The sequence below is a fragment of the Dipodomys merriami genome, unplaced genomic scaffold (assembly GCF_024711535.1).
Source record: "Dipodomys merriami isolate MVZ:Mamm:240054 unplaced genomic scaffold, mDipMer1.0.p SCAF_1, whole genome shotgun sequence".
NCBI lineage: Eukaryota > Metazoa > Chordata > Mammalia > Rodentia > Heteromyidae > Dipodomys > Dipodomys merriami.
In genome coordinates this window covers 102,902,591-102,927,042 of record NW_027202270.1, presented here as the reverse complement: position 1 = coordinate 102,927,042, position 24,452 = coordinate 102,902,591, and the positions used below count along the sequence as shown (strand labels likewise).

At 38.3% G+C, this 24,452-nt stretch overlaps 1 protein-coding gene across 9 annotated transcripts in view; it reads left to right on the top strand.

Annotated features, from left to right (window-relative positions):
* The window catches only part of Ralgapa1 (Ral GTPase activating protein catalytic subunit alpha 1), a 233,307-nt gene that overhangs the window by 89,886 nt on the left and 118,969 nt on the right, over window positions 1-24,452 (top strand). For 5 of the 9 annotated variants that reach the window (XR_011372986.1, XM_070026666.1, XM_070026690.1 and 2 more), the window contains 5 exons: window positions 3,643-5,181; window positions 6,836-6,957; window positions 8,145-8,361; window positions 11,176-11,352; window positions 12,534-12,686. Coding sequence is in view for 8 of the 9 variants with exons in the window: in XM_070026666.1 (XP_069882767.1) it covers window positions 3,643-5,181; window positions 6,836-6,957; window positions 8,145-8,361; window positions 11,176-11,352; window positions 12,534-12,686 (2,208 nt within the window). In the remaining variant the exon portion in view is untranslated. The remainder of the gene's footprint in view (window positions 1-3,642; window positions 5,182-6,835; window positions 6,958-8,144; window positions 8,362-11,175; window positions 11,353-12,533; window positions 12,687-24,452) is intronic. The other 4 variants (XM_070026711.1, XM_070026699.1, XM_070026707.1 and 1 more) reach the window with 1 other exon arrangement.

Here is a 24,452-nt window from a genome sequence, read left to right as displayed (position 1 = left end):
GCTTTAGCTATCAGCATTTAAGAAAACAGCAGTTTTCAATTATGCAAGATGAAAACTATATTTGGAAAATTTTTTTCTTAATTAGAACTTTTTAGTAATCTTTCCTGGCTTCTTTGGAATGGAAAAATTATGAAATATAAATAAAGGGAACTAAAAATTAAATCTAGTGCTCTACTTTTCCTTAAGTTCATATATTTTCTGACCTTAAAACTTTAAATTGGATATGTTGAATTCTGTATAGGAGACATAACAAATTTGTCAAGATGCACAAATATTCATTAGACTTCTGCTTTAGTAACAGATATGTAATGAGTATAAATGCATAAATTCAAAGTCTGTAAAAAAGTTTTTTGCTTTTTATTTAGAAAAATTTCTTAGTGGAATACATTGTGGAAGAAAGCCAATGTAATTTTTTAAATGTATTATACGATGAAAAAAAATAGTTATTAAAGCTTCAGGAGTTACTATTTGTCTATATTAGGAGTTCACACATAAATTTCAGGAATACATTAGCGTCTTATCATAATACAAACCTCCATTGATGAGAATTTGGTACAAAGTAGTCAGAGAGATGGTGATATTACTGAGATAAAATACCAACTCCTTTCCTTCATAGCATAGCTCCTGAAATACTTTGATTGACAATTCTTTTTTTATATGTCAAAACCACTTTCAGAATCTAGAGTAAAGGCACCTAAAGTTTAACACCTACTAATCTCAAGAAATTACTGTGTACTCTCCGACAAGTCACTGATTACCTGTAGATGTAAATTTTTTTTATTGTAATTGTTCAGTTATACTTCTGTTCTGTTATTCTTTTTAAGACTATTTGTGTAGCCCATTCTGGCTTCAGTCTCTTTTCTCAGTACTTGTACTTCTGCCTTCCAAGTGCTGGGAATACAGACCTGTACTACCATGCCTACCTTGGTTCTGTTACCTTTAACATTTGCAAAACCAAGCCTAATGAGTAGTAGCAATGAATTTTTTTGTCCTCTTTTTCATTATATCTTACTGGCTTCTAGAACAATTTTTTTTTGTAATTCCTAGGTAACCTAAAGATGATGAATCATAAACATTTAATTTTTTTTATTGTGAGAATACCGTACAGAGGAGTTACAATTACATGGGCAAGATAACGAGTACATTTCTTATCAAGCATTGTTGCCTCCTCTTTGTTTCCCCTTCCCTCCCTTCCCATACTCCCCCCTCCCCCCACCCGATGCTCTCCCCACCCCCCACCAAAGTTGTAAAGTTCGTTTTTCGACATAACGACTTGTACATCTCATTGTTGCAGTGGGTCCACCTGTATCCATAGTTAAACGATTTGTTTTTTTTTCCCCTCCCCGCCACAAATTATACCAACATCAAATACAGTGAAAGCATGAGTTATACAGTGGGGGAAGGGCCTACAAAGCAACAAAGAAATCATCTTATAAATATGTTAGAAACAATTGCATGAAAGGAAAAAAAAAAAACATTTGAATACTTATGTTCGGGTTAATTCCCCTAACATCAACTTATCTGACCTTTTCTGCTTGACTCAGACATATACTAGTTATTGTAAATAAGGGAAACCATGGGACCTATGTTTCTTTGGGCCTGGCTTACTTCACTTAATATAATTTTCGGTCATGGGGCTTGAACTCTGGGCCTGGGCACTGTCCCTCAGTTCTTCAGCTCAAGGCAAGTGTGCTACCTCTTGCGCCACAGTGCCACTTCCAGTGTTCTGGTGGTTTATTGGAGTAAGACTTTCCTGCCCCGGCTGGCTTTGAATCACAAACCTCAGATCTCAGCCTCCTGAGTAGCTAGGATTATAGATGTGAGTTATCAGCTCCTGGCTTGACATTTAATTTTTAAAATTCCTCTTTGAGAGAGAGAGAGAGAGAGAGAGTGTGTGTCGGGTACTTGTGGCTGCCTGTAATCCTAGCTACTCAGGAGGCTGAGATCTGAGGATCCAGGTTCTTAGCCAGCCCTGGCAGAAAGTCCATGAGACTCTCATCTCCAATTAGCCACCAGAAAACCGGAAGTGGCGCTGTGGCTCAAGTGATAGAGCACCGGCCTTGAGCTGAAGAGCTGAGGGACCGTCCAGACCCAGAGTTCAAACCCCACGACAAAAAAAAAAAAAAATTTTTTTTCTCTTGTGAGAATTTACCATATACTTAGTATATATACTTAGTAAAAAAATTAATCATTGTCTACATACTTCATTATCATAAATGTTAGACAATAACTTGACCTCTGTAGGCCTCATTTTTGTCATCTATAAAGAATAAAATTAGATCATCTCTTAAGTTTCCATTTTGATTATAGGATCCTTTCTTAAAAGAGATGTCTCAGCCTGGTATAATGGCACACATCTTGAATCCCTGTAAAAGGGAGACTGAGGCAGGAGGATCAAGAATTTTAGGCCGACTTGGCTCTATACTTAACCCTCTTAAAAAAAATAAAAAAAATTGGTGGCTCAGGGCTGTAATCCTAGTTACTCAGAAGGTTGAGATCTGAGGATCATGGTTCAAAGCCAGTCCAGGCAGTAAAGTCCACAAGGTTCTTATCTCCAATAAATTACACACACACACACACACAAGTCCACAAGGTTCTTATCTCCAATAAATCACACACACACACACACACACACACACACACACACACACACACACACACACACACACACACACACACACACACACACACACACACACACACACACACACACACACACACACACACACACACACACACACACACACACACACACACACACACACACACACACACACACACACACACACACACACACACACACACACACACACACACACACACACACACACACACACACACACACACACACCCCTCTCCGCTCCCAGAAGTGAAGCTGTGTCTCAAGTGGTAGAGCACTAGAGTTCAAGGACCAGGAAGCAAACCACAAAACATGCATGTAAGAAAACAGTTTTTAGAGTTTGGTTGTTTAACAAGGCAGGTGGTGTTTTGGTATTTTTTAATAGTATATTTAAGTAATTTGTCAAAAACAAAACAAGCAGAATTTTAAAATAATATATTGGCTTCATTTGGGATGATGAATATATTTTAACACTGTAGTAAAGGAAAATAAGCACCTCAGTAGAACCTGACAAAGAAAACGTTAAGATAGGAAAATAGGGATTTTCACTTATAATTTGTGATCTGTTAGAAAGGTAATGAGTTGAAGAAAATATGGTGTCTCTTATCTGCTTATATGGAAGCAGAAAAATTGATGAGTCTAGTGTGCAATATTTAAAACCACTTTATGTGTTCAGATATGGTTTTTTCTACTTATGTAGAAAAATTGAATAATGAATTTGAATTGCTTGACTTATTGGCACAGCTCTATCTCTAAATGCACTTCCAAATGTTTCATTGTCTCACTGTCTGTTTCTGTGCATGTTAACATTTAAAATATATTTTGGTAGTTTTTTAATTCATTGACACTACATGGTTTATTCGCTTGCTCCCATTATTTAAAAAAAGATTTGTATTTTTTTTTCACTGAACAAAAAAAAATCTTGATTTATTTTTTAAAAAGGATGCTTACACTGTGGTTGAAATGAACTTATTTTTCATATTCATATAGTTTCTACTATGTGTAATTTTTCTCTCTTACAGATATCGATGATGCTCAAATACTTCCCCGTTCAACTAGAGTCAGACATTTTTCACAGAGTGAAGACACTGGAAATGAAGTTTTTGGTGCCTTGAATGAGGAACAGCCATTGCCTCGAAGTAGCAGTACTTCTGACATCTTGGAACCATTCACAGTTGAACGAGCCAAAGGTGCAGTTCCTGTCATTGACAGTTCATCCCGTCATGCACCAAGCTTGCAAAGTTCCACAGAGGCTTCTTCAATAACTAGATCCACTGAAAGCCACATCACTGATACTCATAGTAGAGAGTCTTCTCTGGAAGTTGGTGATAGCATATATGACCATCTTTGTCACTTAATAGGTCCAGTAGAACTTGCAGATTCAGCTTTTGAACAAATCCAGTACATTGACCTTGAAGGAGATGATGATCTTCTTTCTTCCCTGAAAGAATATTTTAAGGAAAACCAGGAATATTATAGTAAAAATGAGATAGGTAAAGATACGACTTCTCAGGAAGTGATTGTTGAAGTTACCAGGGATGAAAGATCATCCTTGGATAAATTAGAATACATAGATCAGGAAATTAGATCAGAAAATTTCATGCCTTTTGTCGGGACTCCTGAAAACATACAATTTCAAAAAGAACCAAACTCAGCTGTCTTCATGAGTAATATCGTACCTATCCAGTCAGATAGTTTAACAAGAACACAAACTTCTGAAAAATCTAAGCAACTAAACATTGATGAGCAGTCATCGGATCCTAGTTCAGATAGCCCTGGTGAAAAAGAAAAAAAGAAATACCTGTATAGACAAACAGCCACAGAATTAGATGCCTGTGTAGATGCAACACTAGTTGAAAAGCTTAGAGGTGTGAAAATTAATGAAAAACTCACTGTCCCACATATAATTCATGCCAAGAAAACTACACTTAAAGCACCAGTTAACCGTAGAATGCCTTATGTTTCAAATACTAGCAAGCTTTCTCCAACTAAAAGGAGCTTGTCTGAAACAGTAACTCATAGGGCCAAAATCATGAAAATTGCTGCTAAGAAACGAAACAGTGTTCATGTTACTTTCAGACCATCTACTGAATCTGTTCAGTTTTATAATCCTCTGGAAAACAAAGAGGCTCCATGGAAGATGAGACTGCGGAAGCTCAGTGGCTTTAGTAATAGTAGCAGCAGCAGCACTAGCAACACCCATACCAGCTCACCTAGTGGTCCAGAGTTTGTAAAGCCTGGTGTGTACAGGCCTTTAGATACAATTACTACATCATCAGTTAGCAAAACAGCGAAGGAATCTACAGAGATTCCCACCACCATACTACAGAAAGAAGGAATTCCAACTAACCAATTAGGTAGTCGTAGCACAGTTAGATCAGCAAATCATGAGGCAGGACTACAGCAGGGCTCCCTGGGTGGCGTTTATAAAACTGTTGTACATGCTCTTTCGAAGCCGAAGGCAAATGTTTCCCCACAGAGGCAGAACAGAATGCCACCAGAGGCTCCACTGAGGGATCTGTACAGTCATGTAATGGGCTATTTTGGAAGGAAAGCTGCAGGTGAGCACTAACAGTGTGCAGAGCGCAAAAGGAGAAAGACAGCACCAGTTTGGCTTAATGCAACTGAAGCAAGCTATAAGCAATCAAAAAGCTTTGGGATGGTCACTGCTTTCTCTCTGTTTGGTTATGCATGCGCCTTTCCCCCAGCTGTACTTTTCCCAGCATAAAATGTTTATTTAAATTACTAATTTCCCTTATAAGCCATTTAGTTAAACCTCTTTGCTGCTGAACAGGATAGGAAAAAAGATAGAATTTAACAACCTTTCAAGGCTGAGTGTGTATTATGTGAGTCTTAAAATTCAAAGTTTACTGAGGAGTTCCTGTACTTTTTCTCTTGCCTCACTATAGTTTATATTTTAAAGAGCACTAGCTATATTTAGTATTCAATTGAAATCATGTATTTTTTAGTGCTGACTTAATTTGGTTTTGTATTTTTTTCTTGGTAGAAAATTATTTTGAATTCTAACCAGCAATTAAGGTTCTATAACCAGTCCCAGCTTTCAAAGTAGATTTAGTCACATTTCATTTAAATCATTTATAAAATCTTGTGGGTTTTAGTTTTGCATTCATTCATAGCAGAATGCAAGTTACATCCTTGAAATACTTTGACATTTTAAATGTGAATAAAGGTTTCATAGACAGATAGCAGTAATAAAGTAAGATTATGGTAACTGTTTTATCTTGTCAAAGGTAAACAAACTAACTTTACAAATACAGAAAATTAACTTTCAGCAGTAAGGTAGGTTTTGATTTTATTTTAACATGGTTTTGTTGGCATGATTAACCAACGCTGAATAGTGCATCTTGCATCGAGCCATTAATGCCACCTGAGGGCAGTATTTGGCAGCTTAGCAAAGCCTGGCCAGTAATATAAAGATAATGGTATTTCACAGTGAACTTCTGACCGGTGTATTTTTTAAAGCTGAAATGCTTTATAGTTTATTAGAAGCATAAACAATTCTGAACTTATTTATATTACAGAGAAACCAACTTTTCAACAGCATAGTAGTGACATAAAAAATCTTGTTTTCTATAAGTTAGTTTCTCAAGTTAAAATATTCTTGTTAATATAAATCATAATGTTATAAAAAACCAAAATGCCTATTTTGATTGATCTTTAAAAATTATAAAATATTTTTGTCAAAGCATTTAGATTAGATTTTATAGTGAATAGAAGCAATAATATATCCTAATTGTAGAATTGTTCTTATAAATATCCAAACTTTATGCATTTGTATCTCATTAAGATTTGTATAGGCTGAAAGAACATTTTACTCTAGTATGCTTTGGGGAAAACAGGAAACTTGCACATTTTAAAGGCTCTAAGTAGAAGCATACAGGCAGCAGGAAAAAGAAATATACCAATTTCTTTATAGGCAATATTAACCTGACTTCATCCAGTGCTTATCTGTAAGCTTTCTTGCTATTCAAGGTTATACTGAAGATTGACTAACATCTGCTTAGTTAAATAAAGTAAATATCAATTTACTAATTCTTACAGTTAAACTTAAAAGGAGGGAAATTATTCATAAGTGCATGTTTGGCAAATAATTGGTATGGCAAAGGTACTTTGTTTGGGGTTATTTTTTGTTTCAAATTTAGAATGTGAACTTAAAGTGTTCCTTATTATATATAGTTATTTATTTACTTTTAGTCAGTAAAGAGGACATGAGCCCCAAACTGCCTCCTCTTAATAGTGATATTGGCAGCAGTGCTAATGTGCCTGATCTGATGGATGAGTTTATAGCAGAACGACTTCGAAGTGGTAATGCCTCGGTAAGTTGATTTTCTTTGTTTGGTTTTTATAATATTTTACATCCAAAGACATAAAACAAACAGACTAACAGTATTCACTAAAGAAAGATTGAGCCGGGTGCTGGTGGCTCACGCCTGTAATCCTAGCTACTCAGGAGGCTGAGATCTGAGGATCTCGGTTCAAAGCCAGCCCGAGCAAGAGAGACCGTGAGACTCCTATCTCCAATAAACCACCAGAAAACCGGAAGTGGCGCTGTAGCTCAAGTGGTAGAGCGCTCGCCTTGAGCTGAAGAGCTGAGGGACAGCTCCCAGGCTCAGAGTTCAAGCCCCATGACCGACCAAAAAAAAAAAAAAAAAAAAGAAAGATTGAAATGCTTATTTGCTCAAGTAGCTATATTCTGCCTTCATATTTCCCCTCTATATTTTTCATCTTTCTGCATAGTGTCGTCCTTAGTGACACTAATAGAAAAGGTTACAATGGAGTTACCTGGTCAGCTACCATATATTATATTGAATATTAAATATCAGAATGAAAATAGAAGATTTGTATCCCAAATAATGCTAAAAGTCCATACTCCATTTGAATTTCACATAGTTCTGTAACTGTCACATTGTTTTGGTTTTAGGTTTTTTTTTTCTCTTGAAGTCATGTACAGTCAGTATCAAATGACATTTATCATTATTCTTTCTTCTTTCACTATTTCTTCTCTTGAGTCTTTTTCCACTTACTTACTCTATAGTTAGCTTATATTCACTCCATGAATACCAACCAGTAAGGCTTAAGAATTTCATGTCTAATAACACTAATATTTGGGATTTTTGGGCACTGGTCCCTCAGCTCTTTAGGTCAAGGCTAGTGCTCTACCACTTGAGCTATAGTGCCACTTCCTTTTTTTCTGCTTATGTGGTGCTGGGGAATTGAACCCAGGGCCTCATGCATGCAAGGCAAGCACTCTATCACTGAGCCACCTTGCAGCCCCATATTTGGGATTTTTGTTTTCGGTAGACCGACAATAGTTTAGGCACCAGTTCTGTACTGTTAACAGGTTGCATAGATTGCTGAGTGAGTGTGTTTCTCTTTTCTCCTTGTGAGGCACCACAATTGCCTCATTTATTGTACTGATAATCTTGGAAAGTAGAGGTTTCACGTACTTCACAAGAATAAAAGTTTTATTTTTCAAATGGCAAAATGTTTCTTTAATTTTTAGACTATGACAAGAAGAGGAAGTAGTCCAGGCAGCCTCGAAATTCCCAAAGACCTGCCTGATATTCTAAACAAGCAAAATCAGATGCGCCCTATTGATGACCCAGGAGTGCCCTCGGAATGGACTTCCCCTGCTAGTGCAGGGAGCAGTGATCTTATCAGCTCAGATAGTCATTCAGATTCTTTTAGTGCTTTCCAATATGATGGCCGAAAATTTGACAGCAAGTATCTTTTACTATTTGAACAATGTGTTTTATAATGTTTGCTTTCTGTTCAAGATTTACTTATGGATTACATAGCTGTTCACTTTACTTTCTACTATTACTTAGAGAGTAGTTACCACATATTTTGGTTTCACTTTTTAGTGAAATTCTAATACAAGTTGTAGGAAATCATGTCATGTTGAAACTATTTTTACAAATTAGGACATTTTAAAAAAACCACTGCCCTTTCATTATACAAAGCATATTTTTAATATTTTTATTGTAAAGATACTGTACAGAGGGGTTACAGTTACATGAGTAAAGTAATGAGTACATTTCCTATTGAGCATTGTTACCCCAACCAGCCATCCCTTCCCTCCCCACCTCAACTCTTCCCTCCCCCCTCTCCCGAAGTTGTACAGTTCGTTTTTAACAGTGTCTTGTACATCTCATTGTACAGGTCAGCCTGTATTCTTGATTCAGCATCTTGATTCAGCATTTTGTTATTTCCCTTCCCCTCCCCAAATTAGAAAAGTGTATATACAAGATGCAGGGTACCAGAATCAAACACAATGAAAATGGGGGTTGTACCATGGGAAGAACATATGAAAGAAACAAAAGAAATCACATTACATTATAAGTACATTGAAAACAACAAAGATAAACCCTCTTGTGTCTCTATCTTGGGGTTCATTTCGATTAGCACCATCTTATATGGTCATATGTGCATAGCTTTTGACCTTTTCTACATGATTGGTAAGGTTTCCTAGATGTATACTAGTTACTGCAAAGAAGGGAAACCATGAGACCTATGTTTCTTTGGGTCTGGCTTACTTCACTTAGTATAATTTTTTCCAAGTCTTTCCATTTCCGAACAAATGGGGCGGTGTCATTCTTTCTGATGGAGGCATAGAATTCCATTTGTGTGTGTGTGTGTGTGTGTGTGTGTGTGTGTGTGTGTGTGTGTGTGTGTGCGTGTGCGTGTGCGTGTGTGTGTGTGTGTGTGTATCATTTTCTTGATCCATTGTGTGTGTGTGTGTGTGTGTGTCACATTTTCTTGATCCATTCATCTAGTAAGGGGCATGTGGGTTGGTTCCATATCTTAGCTACGGAGAATAATGCCGTGATAAACATAGTTGGGCTGGTACTTTTAGTATGGCCTTGTTTGTGATTGTTTGGGTAAATGCCCAAAAGTGGGATTGCTGGGTCATAGGAGACCTCTTTTGAGGGACCTCCATACTGCTTTCCAAAGTAGTTGAACAAGTTTACATTCCCACCAGCAATGCAGTAGGGTTTCCTTTTGGCTACATCCCCTCCAGCATCTGTTGTTGTTAGATTTCTTAATTATAGCCATTCTAACTGGGGTGAGGTGGAATCTCAGTGTTGTTTTGATATGCATTTCTTTTATGGCTAGAGAAGATGAGCATTTCTATATGTGTCTATTGGCCATTCTTATTTCCTCTTCAGAGAAGTCTCTCTTTAAGTCTTTAGCCTACATATTATTCAGGCGGTTGTGTCTTTAAGGATTTGTTTCTTGGGGGGTTAATTTTTTGAGTTCCAAGGTATATTTTAGATATGAGGCCCTTGTCCGTTGTCTGGCTAGTAAAGATTTTCTCCCAATCTGTGGGCTTTCTATTGATCTTGCTAGCTGTGTACTTTGCCATGCAGAAGCTCTGTGGTTTCATGCAACCTTTTTTTGGTTTGTTGTGTTTATAGGTCTCAATTAAGAAAGTTTCAGCCTGTGCTAAGGAGCTCTCAAAGTTTCTCCTATTCCTTCTTGTAATGTTTTCAGTGTGTCTTCTTTTACTTCAAGGTCTTTGATCCATTTGGAGTTGATTCTGTTGCAGGGTGATATATAAGGATCTAGCTTTAGTTTTCTACAGGTGCTTAACCAGTTTTACCGGCACTATTTACTGAAGAGGCTGCCTTTCTTCCATTCTTTTTTTTTTAAGCTCCCTTGTCGAAGATTAGGTGGCTATAGGTCTGTGGTTTCATTTCTGAATCTTCAGTTCTATTCCATTGGTCCTCAGGTCCGTTCTTGTGCCAGTCCCAAGCTGTTTTAATTACTATGTCTTTGTAGCTTGAAATTTGGTATTGTTATTCCTCCAGTACTGTTTTTTACAAAGCATATTTTTAAGACCAAAAGTATAAAAAGAAAAATAATTTTGGATGAAGTTGAAATTTAAGGCCAATTAAAACTGCGAATTGCCACTTTCTTATATGCTCTCACCTGATAGCCTTTGAGTAGTTATGTGCAATCCTATAGCTACCATAGTACCTTCCTTGAATAAAGTGCTCCATGTTGAAGAACATCAGTGATATTACTTGGCACTATATTACCACATTGTTACTCTGCTGAAATTCTGCTATACTTGGCAGACAACAAAAGCGAGTAAAACTAAAAAGAAGAAAGTAAAATCCTTAGAGCTAAATAGATTTATGATGCACTGGAGATATGCTGGGGAATTCCATGCTTCCTCCCCTTATGAACTGATTCTATACTATTATTATTTAAATCAGATATGATTAAAAAGAAAGATAGTTTACACTGTATATATGTAATTTTAGGTTTATTCTTATACTAGAGATTATGAAATACTTGAAAAGCTCTGCTTGTTACTAGCTATCACAATACATGGACAGGAATAGTGATGACACATTTTGTCTTTTGTTATAATCTTCAGAATGTTGACAGTACATACACTTGCCAGAGTAAATAGAAATTTAGAGGAAATATTTATTTGATCATTTTACTGATTTAGCTGTGTCTTAGTTATAATTGTAAATATCTTTTATAGCAGGGGCTTGTACATTGTCATTTCTTCTTCATAGACTTTGGGTTTGGAGCTGACACTGGAATTGCATCCTCTGCCGATGTGGACTCAAGTTCTGGTCATCATCAGAGCACAGAAGAGCAGGAAGTAGCCAGTTTAACTACACTTCATATAGATTCTGAAACAAGTAGTCTCAACCAACAAGCTTTCTCTGCTGACGTTGCAACAGTTACTGGTAAAGTTATTGGAAAGATTGTGTTGCTTAAATGAGGGAGGAAATACTAGACTAGGTTCTTGACATGAAGTCTGTGTGTCTTAAGTTTTATGGATCCTCTAAACTCCTAATATTTTCTACAAAATACATGATAGCCTTTCCTGTTGTTGTTTTTTTTTTGTTTTGTTTTGTGATACTGGGGTTTGAATTTAGCATCTCAAGTTGCCAGACAACATTCTACCACTTTTGATCCAAACCTCAAACCCTATTTGTTTTGTTAATTTTGAGATATGGTTTCATATTTATGCCTGAACTAACCTGCACTGGGATCCTCCAATTTATTCTTCATGCTTACCTGGGATACACAACATACTCAGCTCTGTTTTGTTTTGTTTTGTTGGTGCCAGTCCTGGACACTGTCCCTGAGTTTTTTTGCTCAAAGCTAGCACTCTTCTGCTTGAACCACAGCTCCAATTCCAGCTTTTTTTTTTTTTTGTAGTTTATTGGAGCTGAAAGTCTTAGAGACTTTGCTGTCCAGGCTGACTTTGAACGATGATCTTCAGGTCTCAGCTTCCTGAATAGCTAGGATTCAGATATGAACCACCAGTACCTGGCCATACCCAGCTTTTGATTAGTTGAGATGGGAGGTCTTGTGAACTCCTTGCTTATCTGGGCTACTCTTGGACTATGATTCTCCTGATTTTTACCTTTGAATTAAAGGTGTAGGACATCAACCTCCTGCAGTTATTTCTAACTAGATCAAAAAGTCTTGAAGTACTGTGTTATTCCTTTTTACATGTCATTTAGGGTCTAGATTTCGTTTTTGGAGGGTAAGGGGTAAAGTATTTGTTATAGGAAATATAAAACACTCTGTAATAAAAGGTCTATTTGTTAATATATTTGTTAACATTCTCTATACAGAAAGTTTTGTTTTTCAGATACTTTTTATATATAAATGACCAAACTCAACCATATTATAATAAATCAAAGAATTTCAATCATGTTACACTTAGCGTCATATTGTATTTTATTATTATAGTTATTATCATTATTATTAATGATATTTTATTGACATGCTTGGCTAATTTATAACTCATTTTGTCTTCAAAGTTATAGATTTATTTTCTAAGCTTTTAAGTATTACATCTCAAGTAGGTTATTGAGTATGTTCTTCAAGTAATTTTACAAAATTATATTTACAGGTTCAGGAAGTGCTTCCCCGGTACATTCAGCTCTTGGATCCAGATCACAGACACCATCCCCTTCTACACTGAATATAGATCACATGGAACAGAAAGATCTACAACTCGATGAGAAGCTCCATCACTCTGTTCTTCAGACACCAGATGATCTAGGCAATATTTAGAAATTATATATTTGCCATTTTTCTTTTTAATTATTTTATTGTAAAGATACTATACAGAGGGTTACAGTTACATGAGTGAGGTAATGAGTACACTTCCTCTTGAACATTGTTACCCCCTCCATTGTTTTCCCCCTACAATCCCCTCCCTCCCTCCCTTCCCCAAGGCTCTTTTTTTCTTTTTTTTTTTTTGATTGTGATTAAGTGATTACATAATTTCCGGAATTTCACAGTATTGTGGAATAATGATGCTCATTTAAAGTCACAAGTTCATTCTAATTTTCCTGGAGCAAATTGTCTATCACAGTCTGTAATATATCACGGTGCTCACATGTTATATACCATATATGTGATCAGCAGCATGGGGATATTTGGTAGTGGTTCAACCAGATGAGTGGGAGTTCTTTGTTTCTTAAGTCCTGTTAGTTTTGTCATATCACTAACATTTTGGATTTATCATCCACTTATCAGGGGGACCATGTACTGTTTGTCTCTTCGTTCTTGGCTTACCTCGCTCAACATGATTCCTTCTAGCTCCATCCATTTCCCTACAAATGCCATTATTTTGTCATTTCTAATGGCTGCATAATATTCCATTGTGTATAGATACCACAATTTTTGGATCCATTCATCTGTGGTGGGGCATCTAGGTTGTTTCCATATCCTAGCTATTGAGAACAGTGCTGCAATAAACATGGAGGTGCATGTGTCCTTGTATATTGGTTCCTGTTGTTCAGGGTAGATGCCTAGACGTGGTATGACTGGGTCGTAGGGGAGGTCAATCTTTAGCTTTCTAAGGACCCTCCAGACTGCTTTCCAAAGTGGTTGTATAAGTGTACATTCCCACCAGCAGTGTAATAGGGTTCCTCTTTCTCCACATTCCCTCCAGCATTTGTCGTTGGCTGATTTGTGGATGTGGGACATTCTGACTGGGGTAAGCTGGTATCTCAGGGTTGTCTTTATTTGCATTTCCTTCACCACCAGGGATGATGAACATTTCCTCATGTGTTTCTTTGCCATTTTTGTTTCTTCATTTGAGAAGTCCCTCTTTAGTTCCCTTGCCCATTTAGTAATTGGTTTGTTAGGTTTGGGAGGGATTAGTTTCTTGAGCTCCCTGTATATACAGGATGTTAACCCCTTGTCTGATATATTGCTGGTGAATATTTTTTCCCAATTAGTTGGTTGTCTTTCTAGCTTAGTTGCGATAGATTTAGCTGTGCAGAAGCTTTTTATTTTAAGGTAGTCCCATTTGTCGAGTCTCTCTCCAACTTGTTGTGACCCTGGGACTTTCTGTGCCTATTAGTTCAAGTGTCTCTCCTACTCTGTCCTGCAGTAGTTTCAGAGATTCAGGTTTAATGTTAAGGTCTTTAATCCATTTTGAGTTGATGTTGGTGCATGGTGATAGGCTGGGGTCCACTTTTAGTTTTCTGCATGTGGCTGCCCAGTTTTCCCAGCACCAGCGGTTGAAGAGGCTATGTTTCTTCCATTGTATGTCTTTGGCTCCTTTGTCGAATATCAGCTGGCTGTAGGCCTGTGGATTTATTTCTGGGTCTTCTATTCTGTTCCATTGATCTTCGGGTCTGTTTTTGTGCCAGTACCATGCTGTCTTTGTTATTATAGCTCTGTAGTAGAGTTTGAAGTTCGGCATGGATAGCCCTCCCATATTGTCTTTATCCCCTAGAATTGTTTTGGCTATTCTAGGTCTTTTGTTGTTCCATATGAATTTTTGGACTGTTTTCTGTATTTCAGTGATGTACGTCATTGGGATTTTAATAGGAATTGCGTTGAATTTGTATATTAGTTTTGGAAGTATTACCATCTTTACTATATTAAGTCGGCCTATCCAGGAGCATGGGAGGTCTTTCCATTTCCTAGTGTCTTCTGCAATTTCTTTCTTTAACTTTTTATAGTTCTCATTAAATAGTTCTCTTACATCTTTGGTTAGGTTAATTCCTAAATATTTTATTTTTTGGGAGGTTATTGTGAATGGGGTTGCTCCCTTTAATTCCCTCTCTTCTTGTACATTGTCAGTGTACAGGAAGGCAACTGATTTTTGTGGGTTTATTTTATATCCTGCTATTTTGCTGAAGTGATTTATGATTTCTAAGAGTTTGGGGATGGAGTTTTTGGGATTGTGGAGGTATAGTATCATGTCGTCTGCAAAAAGGGATAGTTTAACTTCTTCTTTCCCTATGCGGATCCCTTTAATGTCTTTTTCTTGCCTTATTGCCCTGGCTAAGGGTTCTAGGACTATATTGAAGAGGAGTGGAGACAGTGGGCATCCTTGCCTTGTTCCTGATTTTAGGGGAATTGGTTGTAGCTTTTCCCCATTAAGTATAATATTGGCTATTGGTCTGTCATAAATGGCTTTTATTGTTTTTAGAAATGTTCCTTCTATTCCTATTTTCTCCAGAGCTTTTAGCATGAATGAATGTTGAATTTTGTCAAAGGCCTTTTCTGCATCTGTGGCGATAATCATGTGATTCTTGACCTTGCCTCTGTTGATATGTTGGATTACATTTATTGACTTATGTATGTTAAACCATCCCTGTGTCTCTGGGATGAAGCCTACCTGGTCATAGTGAATTATTTTTTTTATGTGTTTCTGGATTCTGTTAGCTAGAATCTTGTTAAGGATCTTTGCATCTGTGTTCATCAAGGAGATTGGCCTGTAATTCTCCTTTTTGGTTGGGTCTTTGCCTGGTTTGGGAATGAGTGTGATATTGGCTTCGTAGAATGAGTTTGGGATAGCTCCCTCCTTCTCTGTTTCTCTGAAGAGCTTGAGGAGTATGGGTATTAGTTGTTGTTTAAAGGTCTTATAGAATTCTGCTGTGAATCCATCTGGTCCTGGGCTTTTTTTTGTTGGAAGACTTTTGATAGCTTCCTGTATCTCATTATAGGATATTGGCTTATTTAATTGGTTAACTTCTTCTTTGCTCAGTTTGGGCAACTTGTATTTCTCTAAAAATGAATCCATTTCTGCCTGATTTTCTTCCTTTAGAGAGTATAGCTTTTGAAAGTAGTCTGTTAGAATTGTTTGGATATCTTGGATACATGTTGTGATGTTTCCCGTGGCATCCCTAATCCTATTAATATGGGTTTCCTCTCTTCTTTTTTTAATTAATCTAGCCAATGGGCCATCAATTTTGTTTATTTTTTCAAAGAACCAGCTTTTTGTTTGGTTTATTTTGGTTATGGTTTTCTGATTTTCTAATTGGTTAATCTCTGCTTTTAATTTGGTTATCTGGCTTCGTCTAGTAGCTTTAGCTTCCATTTTTTTCTTGTTTTTCTAGCTGTTTTAATTGCAACATGAGATTATTTACTTGGTCTGTCTCCATCCTCTTGATGTGGGCACTGAGGGCAATAAATTTGCCCCTCAGGACTGCTTTTGCTGTGTCCCACAAGTTTCTTTGTGAGGTGTTTTCATTTTCATTGAGTTGTAGGAAATGCTTTATTTCTTCTCTGATCTCTTCTGTTATCCAGGCATTGCTAAGAAGTGTGCTGTTCAATTTCCATGTATTGGAGAAATTTCTGCAGTATGCTTTGTTATTGAGAGCTAGCTTGATTCCACTGTGGTCAGATAGGATACAGGGGATTATGTCGATCCCTTTGTATTTGCTCAAGTTGCTTGCATGAACTATGATATGGTCTATTTTGGAGAAAGTTCCGTGAGCTGCTGAGAAGAATGTGTACTGTGTTGTTTTAGGGTGAAATACTTGGTAGATGTCAGTTAATTCTGCTTGGAATATGGCCTCTCTTAATTCGGTAGCTTCTTTGCCAATCCTCTGGTTGGTAGACCTGTCCTTTGGTGAGAGTGGTGTGTTAAAGTCTCCTAGTATTATCGTATTGGGATCTATTTTATTCTGTAAGTTTGAGAGCATTTGTTTGACATATCTGGGTGCACCAATATTTGGGGCATATAAGTTGATGATGGTTATATCCTCCTCTTGGATTGTTCCCTTTATTAATATGTAGTGTCCGTCCTTGTCTTTCTGTACTGATTTTAATGAAAAGTTTATTTTGTCAGATATCAGGATAGCTACACCTGCTTTCTTACTGGGGGCGTTTGATTGGTAGATCCTTTTCCACCCCTTCACTCTGAGTTTGTTTGTATGTTTGGCTGAGAGGTGGGTCTCCTGAAGGCAACAGATGGATGGGTCTTGTTTTCTGATCCAGTCCTCAGTTCGTTTTCTTTTAATTGGCGAATTCAGCCCATTTATATTAAGAGAAAGTATAGAGAGATGCATTGTTGTCCCTGCCATTCCGTTTTCCTAGTTTTTTCTTCTTTCCTTTCCTCCTGTGCTTGCTCAGTTAGACTTTGAGTAACGCCTGTTTGGGGCAGGCCCCAGTTCCTGGTTGCTTTCTTCAGGTTGTGTCCCCCCTCTTAGAATTCTTTGTAATGCTGGCTTAATGTTTATGTATTCATTTAGTTTTTCTTTGCTATTAAAAGTTTTCAGTTCTCCATCGAATGTGAATCCTAGCTTTGCTGGGTATATGAGTCTGGGTTGGCAGTTATTGGCTCTCAGGGCTCGTATGGTGCTTTCCCAGGCTTTTCTTGCATTCATTGTTTGTGTGGAGAGATCTGCAGTGATTCTGATTTTTTTTCCCGTTGTAGTATAGCTCCTTCTTCATTTTTGCTGCATGCAGGATTGTTTCCTTATTATTCAGATCTATCATTTTTACTATAATGTGTCTAGAAGTGTTTCTCCTGGGGTCTTGCTTGTTGGGTGTTCGATAAGCTTTTGTGATGTAGTTAAGATGGTCGTTTTTGAGGTGGGGAAAATTTTCATTGATTATCTTGTTAAATAGGTGTTGCATTCCCTTGCTCTGGAATTCCTCACCTTTGTCCACTCCAATTATGTGAAGGTTAAATTTTTTAGCATTATCTGCTTGCTCTTGAATTTCCCTTTGGTTTAATTTGAGTGATTTTTCCATATCTGTCACTTTTTGGTCCAGTTGGTGTATTCTGTCTTCTGTATCTGACACTCTACCTTCCATTTCATTCACTCTGTTGATCGTGGCTTCTATTGTGGTTTGCATGGAGGAAATGGATCCCTTTATGGATTCAATGTTGGTTCTCAGAGTACTGATCTCACCTCTCAATGAGGTATGCATTACCTCTAATTTGGCGTTTATCTCACTTCTTACTGAGGTTTGTGCAGCTTCTATTTTTGCATCCAACTCTTGTTTGATATCCTGTATCTCTTTTGATAGTTCATCCTTGTGCTTTTTCAATTTCTGATCAATTTCTCGCTTTATTTCTTGAGTCATTGCCTCCAGCAACCCTTGGATGTAGCTTTTGTCTTCCATTCCTGCTTTGCTCCCACTGGGGCTCTCCCCTGCGTGGCTGCTGGCTTTTGAGGTGAGCTTGCTGTCCTGGGTGGTGGTAAACCTTGTGATTTTTCTCTGTGATTTTTGCATGGAGGTTCAGGAGACTGCTCTTCAATTTTGTTTTGGTGTGTCTGTCTTTGCTTGGTTGCTGATTCTGTATTGGTAGAGAGAGTCTGTGCCTGATCTGGGTTCTGTTGGGAGCCTATTTCCAGCTGCTATTCTGACTTACTTAGGATTCTCAGCTCTCTGCTGTAGATTGCTGGCAGTTCCCGCCTTTGGAAGGGTTGAGCAGCCTAGACTGCTTGTGTTTGCTCCTACGGGTGCTCTTGTGAAGAACAGATGCTCTGGATGCACTCTCCCAAATGCTGGAGTCTGCTATGGGCTCCTGATGTGTTTTTGTTTGTTTGTTTTGGGCTGGTTGTAGGCTTGAACTCTAGGTTTGGGTGCTGTCCCTCAGCTCTTCAGCTCAAGGCTGGCACCCTACCATTTGAGCCACAGCACTACTTCTGACCCTTTTTGCTTTTGTGATGCTGAGGAATCAGATCCAGGGCCTCATACATCCAAGACTATCACTCTATTGCTGAGCTGCCTTAACAGTCTGAGCTCCTGCTTACTATCAGGTGCTGGCAGCCTATGTTGCCCAATTCCCAGTCTAGGGTATATGGGTGGAGTTTTGGTGGGGTTTGGGCTTCTCTTGTCCTGGGCCTCCAGGTCTTTTGTTGTCTCAGGCGTGCTTCCCAGGGAGTGTTGTTTCCTGGTTTTCTCCCCTCTGTTGAGGTGTATGCTCAGCTTTTTACTTCAGTTGGGAGGAGTTGGTCGTGTTGTTCAGGCGCTGGATCCCCGGGCCTGGTTCCGGCCCCAGCCTGGAGTGCGCTCGTTAGGCCTGTGCTGATGTGTATACCACCTAGGTTATGCAGCCTGGAGCACGCTCGTTAGGCCTGTGCTGATGTGTATACCACCTAGGTTATACAGCCTGGGGGACACAGTTCAAATTTCTTCTACTGTTGGTAGTCTTGATCCAGGGGCGCTGTTCCTGGCTTGGGCATTTAATTTCCCTTCCAGTGGCGCTCTTGCTCTAGCCTGGCCAGCGGAGTATGCTCCACGGGCTGGTGGAGCTCTCAAACAGTTCCCAGTTTTAGTGGGTCCTGTGGTCCGGGTGTTAGGGTAGGGAGTCTACGTCAGGGTCTGGGGATTCTCTCCAGCTCTGGTCTTCCTTGAGGGATACACTGTCCCCTGTGGGGTACTCACCCTGGAGCTGGTTGTTTCTGTGTGGTGTAGGTCGTCAGTTGTTGTTGCAATCCGAGTTCAGTTGGGGTGGTTGCGGGCTGGGTTGGGCGGTGGTGGCTCCGTGTGATTCTTTTCTGTCTCTGCCTCTGTTGAAGGTGTCGGGTCAAAAGTGTCCACACTCAGGCAGCTTCTTCGCGGTGCCTCTGGGGCCTGGGCCGGCTGGCCGCCGGCTTGGCTGCGCCCAGTAAAGGTTGGGGGAGGGGTCTTTGCTTTTCTCTGTTCTGAAATTCTTCTTTTCCTCTCTTTCTTTTTTTGTTATTTTCCGCCTCTGGTTTTTCTGAGTGTTCGTCTTTTTGTTGTTGTCGGTCTCTTGGGGAGATTAAGCGTTGGAACTCGAACTCTCTTTTTGGTTGGAGAGAGCTGTGGCGTTTCCCTACTGCCCCGTCGCCATCTTGGTCCCCCCTCCGTATTTGCCATTTTTCCTTTTAGGCTATTAGTTTTAGGAGATCTCAAGTCATATAAAATTGATTCCATATGATTATTATAGGTCTTTGAACTTTCCTAAGTCTTTTTCTCCTTTTTCTTCTTCCTCTCCATGCTCTGCCCTACCCTCTTGTTTTTTTTGGAGGTACTGGGATTTGAATCCAGGTCTTGAACTTACTAGGCAGGTGCTTGACCACTTGAGCCATACCTCCAGACCTTTGTTGCTTATTATTTTTCAGATTAGGTCTCATATTTTGCCCAGGTTGACCTCAGGCTGCAGCTCCTACCTGTTCCTCTTGGATAGCTATTGTTACAGTTGTGTGATACCCTGCTTGGTCTACTGGTCAAGTGTCCGTAACTTTATTGCCTAGGCTGCCTCCTGAATTGCTGGTATTCCATACATGCACCACCATACCCACCAAGCATTTTCTAAGTCTTTTGGAGATGTGTTACTATATAATTTTTCTTCCTCTTAATGAGAGTTCTTGATTCCAGCTACTTGGGAGGTAATGGCAGAGGGATCAAGATTTAGAGGTCAACGGAAACAATGATAAGACTATACATCTAAAACAAACTATAGCCTGTGGTTCATACCTGTAATTCTAGATACTCATGAGGCTAAGATTTGAGGATTAGGGTTTGAAGCCAGCCTGGGCAGTGTGTGAGACTCTTATCTCCAATTTACTACCAAAAAAGCCAGAAGCAGACCTGTGGCTCAAGTGGGAAAAAGCTAGACTTGAGCAAAAAGCTCAGGGACAGCATGTTGGCCCTGAATTCAAAAAAATAAAGTATAGGGGTTGGGAAGGTGGCTCAGTGGTAGAGTGCTTTGCCTAGCATGCATGAGTCCCTGGGTTCGATTCCTCAGCACCACATAAGCAGAAAAATCTGCAAGTGATGCTGTGGCTCAGGTGGTTGAGCTCTAGCCTTGAGCTGAAGAGCTGAGGGACAGCACGCAGGCTGAGTTCAGGTCCCATGACAGACCAAAAATATATAAATAAACATGCTTTTTAAAAATAAGTAAATAAATAATAAAATATTAAACATAAGAGTTTAGACCATGGCGCAGTAGTAGAATGTAAGTTTGAGATGATAATTGAAATCACTCGTGTTAGGAGAAGAATAAGAAAAAGGTAGCTATAAAATAACTCTGATTTTTGTTGTTGTTCATTTTATCATATACAGTACTAATGTTGACTTTTTTTCATAACCTTTTTTTTTTTTTTTTTTGTCATGGGGCTTGAACTGTAGGCTTGGGTACTGTCCCTTAGCTCTTCAGCTCAAGGTTAGCAATCTGCCACTTGAACCACAGAACCACTTCCCATTTTCTGAGTGGTTTATTGGAGATAAGAGTCTCACAGACTTTCCTGCTTGTGCTGGCTTTAAATTGTGATCCTCAGATCTCAGCCTCCTAAGTAGCTAGGATTACAGGCGTGAGCCACTGGCAAGCAGCTAATATTGACATTGTTGAGTTGTATTATTGTTTATCGATAGGATACTATTTCCTAAAATGGAAAATAAATAATTTGCAGTCATTATTCTTAATATTATGTTTGTATGTGTACTGTTGACTCACAGGAAAAACATAGCATTATTTCTTGGTCATTCAAGCTCAGTGAAGTAATTTATTTCTGCGCGTAAGTGCTCTATCACTGAGTCCCAGCTCTTTTTATAAAAGTGATGCTTTTTTTAAAAAAATTTATCAACTAAATTTAAGAAGTAGACATTCAAGACTGGGAGCAGTAAGTCACACATGTAATCACAGGTACTTAGGAGGTAGAAATCAAGTAACAAAAGGATCCAATGGCAAGGCCAGCTTGTGCAAGAAGTTTCAAACCATCTTATCACATAAGCCAAGTGTGATGGGACATGTTTGTAATCCAGGCTCTAAGAAGAGGCTATAGGTAGGAGAATCCTGGTCAAAGGCCAAACCTAGAAAAAAACAGAAGATGTGGCCTAAGAAATGACTAAAGCCAAAAAAGGGCGAGAGCATATTTCAAGTGGTAGAGTAGCTGAGCCACAATGACACTTCAGTTCTCTGGTGGTTAATTGGAGGTAAGAGCCTCATGGCCTTTCCTGCTGGGCTGGTTTTGAACAGTGATCCTCAGATCTCACTCTCCTGAGTAACTAGCATTACAGGCATGAGCAATCAATACCTTACAGTATTTTTAAGTAAATACTATAAAGTGATTTAGGGTACTTCAAAACTATATATTTTGTATTGTTTTTGTTTTTTTGTTGAACTCTGGGCCTGGGCGCTGTCCCTCAGCTCTTCAGCTCAAGGCTAGCGCTCTACCACTTGAGCCACAGCAACCACTTCCTGCTTTTTCTGCTTATGTGGTGCTGAGGAATGGAACCCAGAGCTTCATGCATGCAAGGCAAGCACTCTACCACTGACCCACCTTCCCAGCCCCTGTTGTAAGAAAACAAACAAAAAAAAAAAATCGTATTTCTGTTAAATCCTGCATTATGTAACAAGCATGAAATAGATACTTTGTGTTAAAAATTTTGGTCAAAGACATTGAGATTATTTATAATGAAGATACAAAAGATATGTTCTTTTTCTTTGCTTTTGGTCAGGGGACTAGTATGGGGGTTTGAACTCAGGGCTTTGTCGTTTCTAGGCAGGCACTCTGTTAGTACTAATGCCATAGGCCAAACCTTTGTTTACTTTTTATTACTGCAGCACATTTACTATAAGGAAGAAGAAATGGAGCCATATAGCCCAAGTGGTAGATTGACAGCCTTGAACAAAAAAGCTAAGGGAGAATGAGATATCCTGAGCTGATTCCCTAGTACTAACCCTTCCCCCATAAAAAGAAAAAGAAAAAATTAAAAAGTTACTTTTTTATGTGTGCCAGTAATGGAGGCTTGAACTCAGGACCTCACATTCTTAGTTGGCTTTTTCACCCACAGTTGGTGCTCTTATCACTTGAGCATGCCTCCAGTGAAGCTTCTTTTTTATTAGTTAATTGGAAATAGACTCTCAGGCTTTTCTGCCCAGGCTGGCTTCAACCCATGATTCTCAGATCACTTCCTGTATAGCTAGGATTATAGATGTGAGCCACCAGCACTTGGCTTTAAAGATTTTTTTAAATTGGCATGTATTAGTTATATAGGATAGTTTGTAATACTTCCATACAATGTACCCCAATTAAACTCTTCCCTCTTTCTCCCTCTTTTTCAAAACAGCTTCAACATGTTTTACTGTCCTATTTTTGTACATGTGTATAAAGTAGTATAGACAGATTCACCTTCACCCAAATGAAGAAATTTAAACCCATATAACTTTTGGGTTTTTTTTAATTGTAAAAGATACGTACAGAGGAACTATAGTTACATAACAAAGTAATGAATATAGTTCTTGTCCAACAATGTTACTCCCTCTCTCATTTACTCCTGCCACTTTTGGAGTTTTTTTTTTTGGTCAATCATGGGGCTTGAGCTCTAGGCCTGGGCGCTCTTCAGCTCTTCAGCTCAAGGCTAGCACTGTACCACTTGAGCCACTGTACCACTTCCCATTTTCTGAGTGGTTTATTGGAGATAAGAGCCTCACAGACTTTCCTGCCAGGGCTGGCTTTGAACGTGATCCTCAGATCTTGGCCTCCTGAGTAGCTAGGATTATAGGCATGAGCCACTGGTGCCTGGCTACTTTTGGTCTTTTTAAAAAGGTCTCATTCTTTAATGTACAATTAGTTAAAATTACATAATAGCCTTTATTTTTGGCTTCTGGATTACTTGAAATCTTTTCTCCCTCTCATTTTGTCTTTGAAATTTTTGTTTACAGTTTTATCCCATCATTTGTGAAAAATATTTAGTAGAAAAGTTAAACTAGCAAAATGAATACTCAAAAATCACTCACATAAATATAGCAATTATTAGTGTTTTAACAGTTAGGCTTTATGTTGTTTCCACATGTGCTCAAACATACACAAAAACTCTTGCCTTTTCCTTTCTTGACCTATTAGAGATTTGCAAATATTAGACCCTTTACACCTAGATATGACAGTGGGTATGTACTAAGAATAACTGTACATTTCCTACATCACCACAGTATAATGGCTTCATTCTGAATACATCGACATACTATTATTGTCTTACTCAATAATGAAATTTTATCAGTTGTCCAAACAATGACCTTTATAACTACCCTACACCAACAACTCATTCCAGAACTTAAACATCACACATTGTTACTTGCCTTTTTTAATCATTGAAAATTTTGTTAGCTTTTTTTTTTTGAGAAATATAAATTAGAGACCAATTAGTTGGTTCATCTGTATTATACAGGTGCTATAGAATAGGAAATCATTACAACAATGGTTAGAGCTTTGTTGTGTATTTGTTTTCTTTTGTTTTAGTGTTTTTTTAGTCTGTATTATGAAGAAAAGTTATCTGGTACCTCTTTAACAAAACAATCTGCTATTATATACTTCCCATAAAAAGAGGAAAGAACCTTAAGTATTACAAAGACATAGGGTATAAATCAACTTACTATACATTTATGAATACTTTTGGATAGTATCAGACAGAAGTGATCATAATCTTAAGATTCAGTCTGCAAAATGTTAATTCTCAAAGTTCTTCACATAAAAGGATATTTTATTCACTTTTTATATTTTTTATTGGTGCTTCAGATTGTGCTCAGCATTATACTTGTCAGGCAGGTTCTCGACCACTTGGGCCACATCTCCAGCTTTTTTTCTTTTTAGCTATGTTG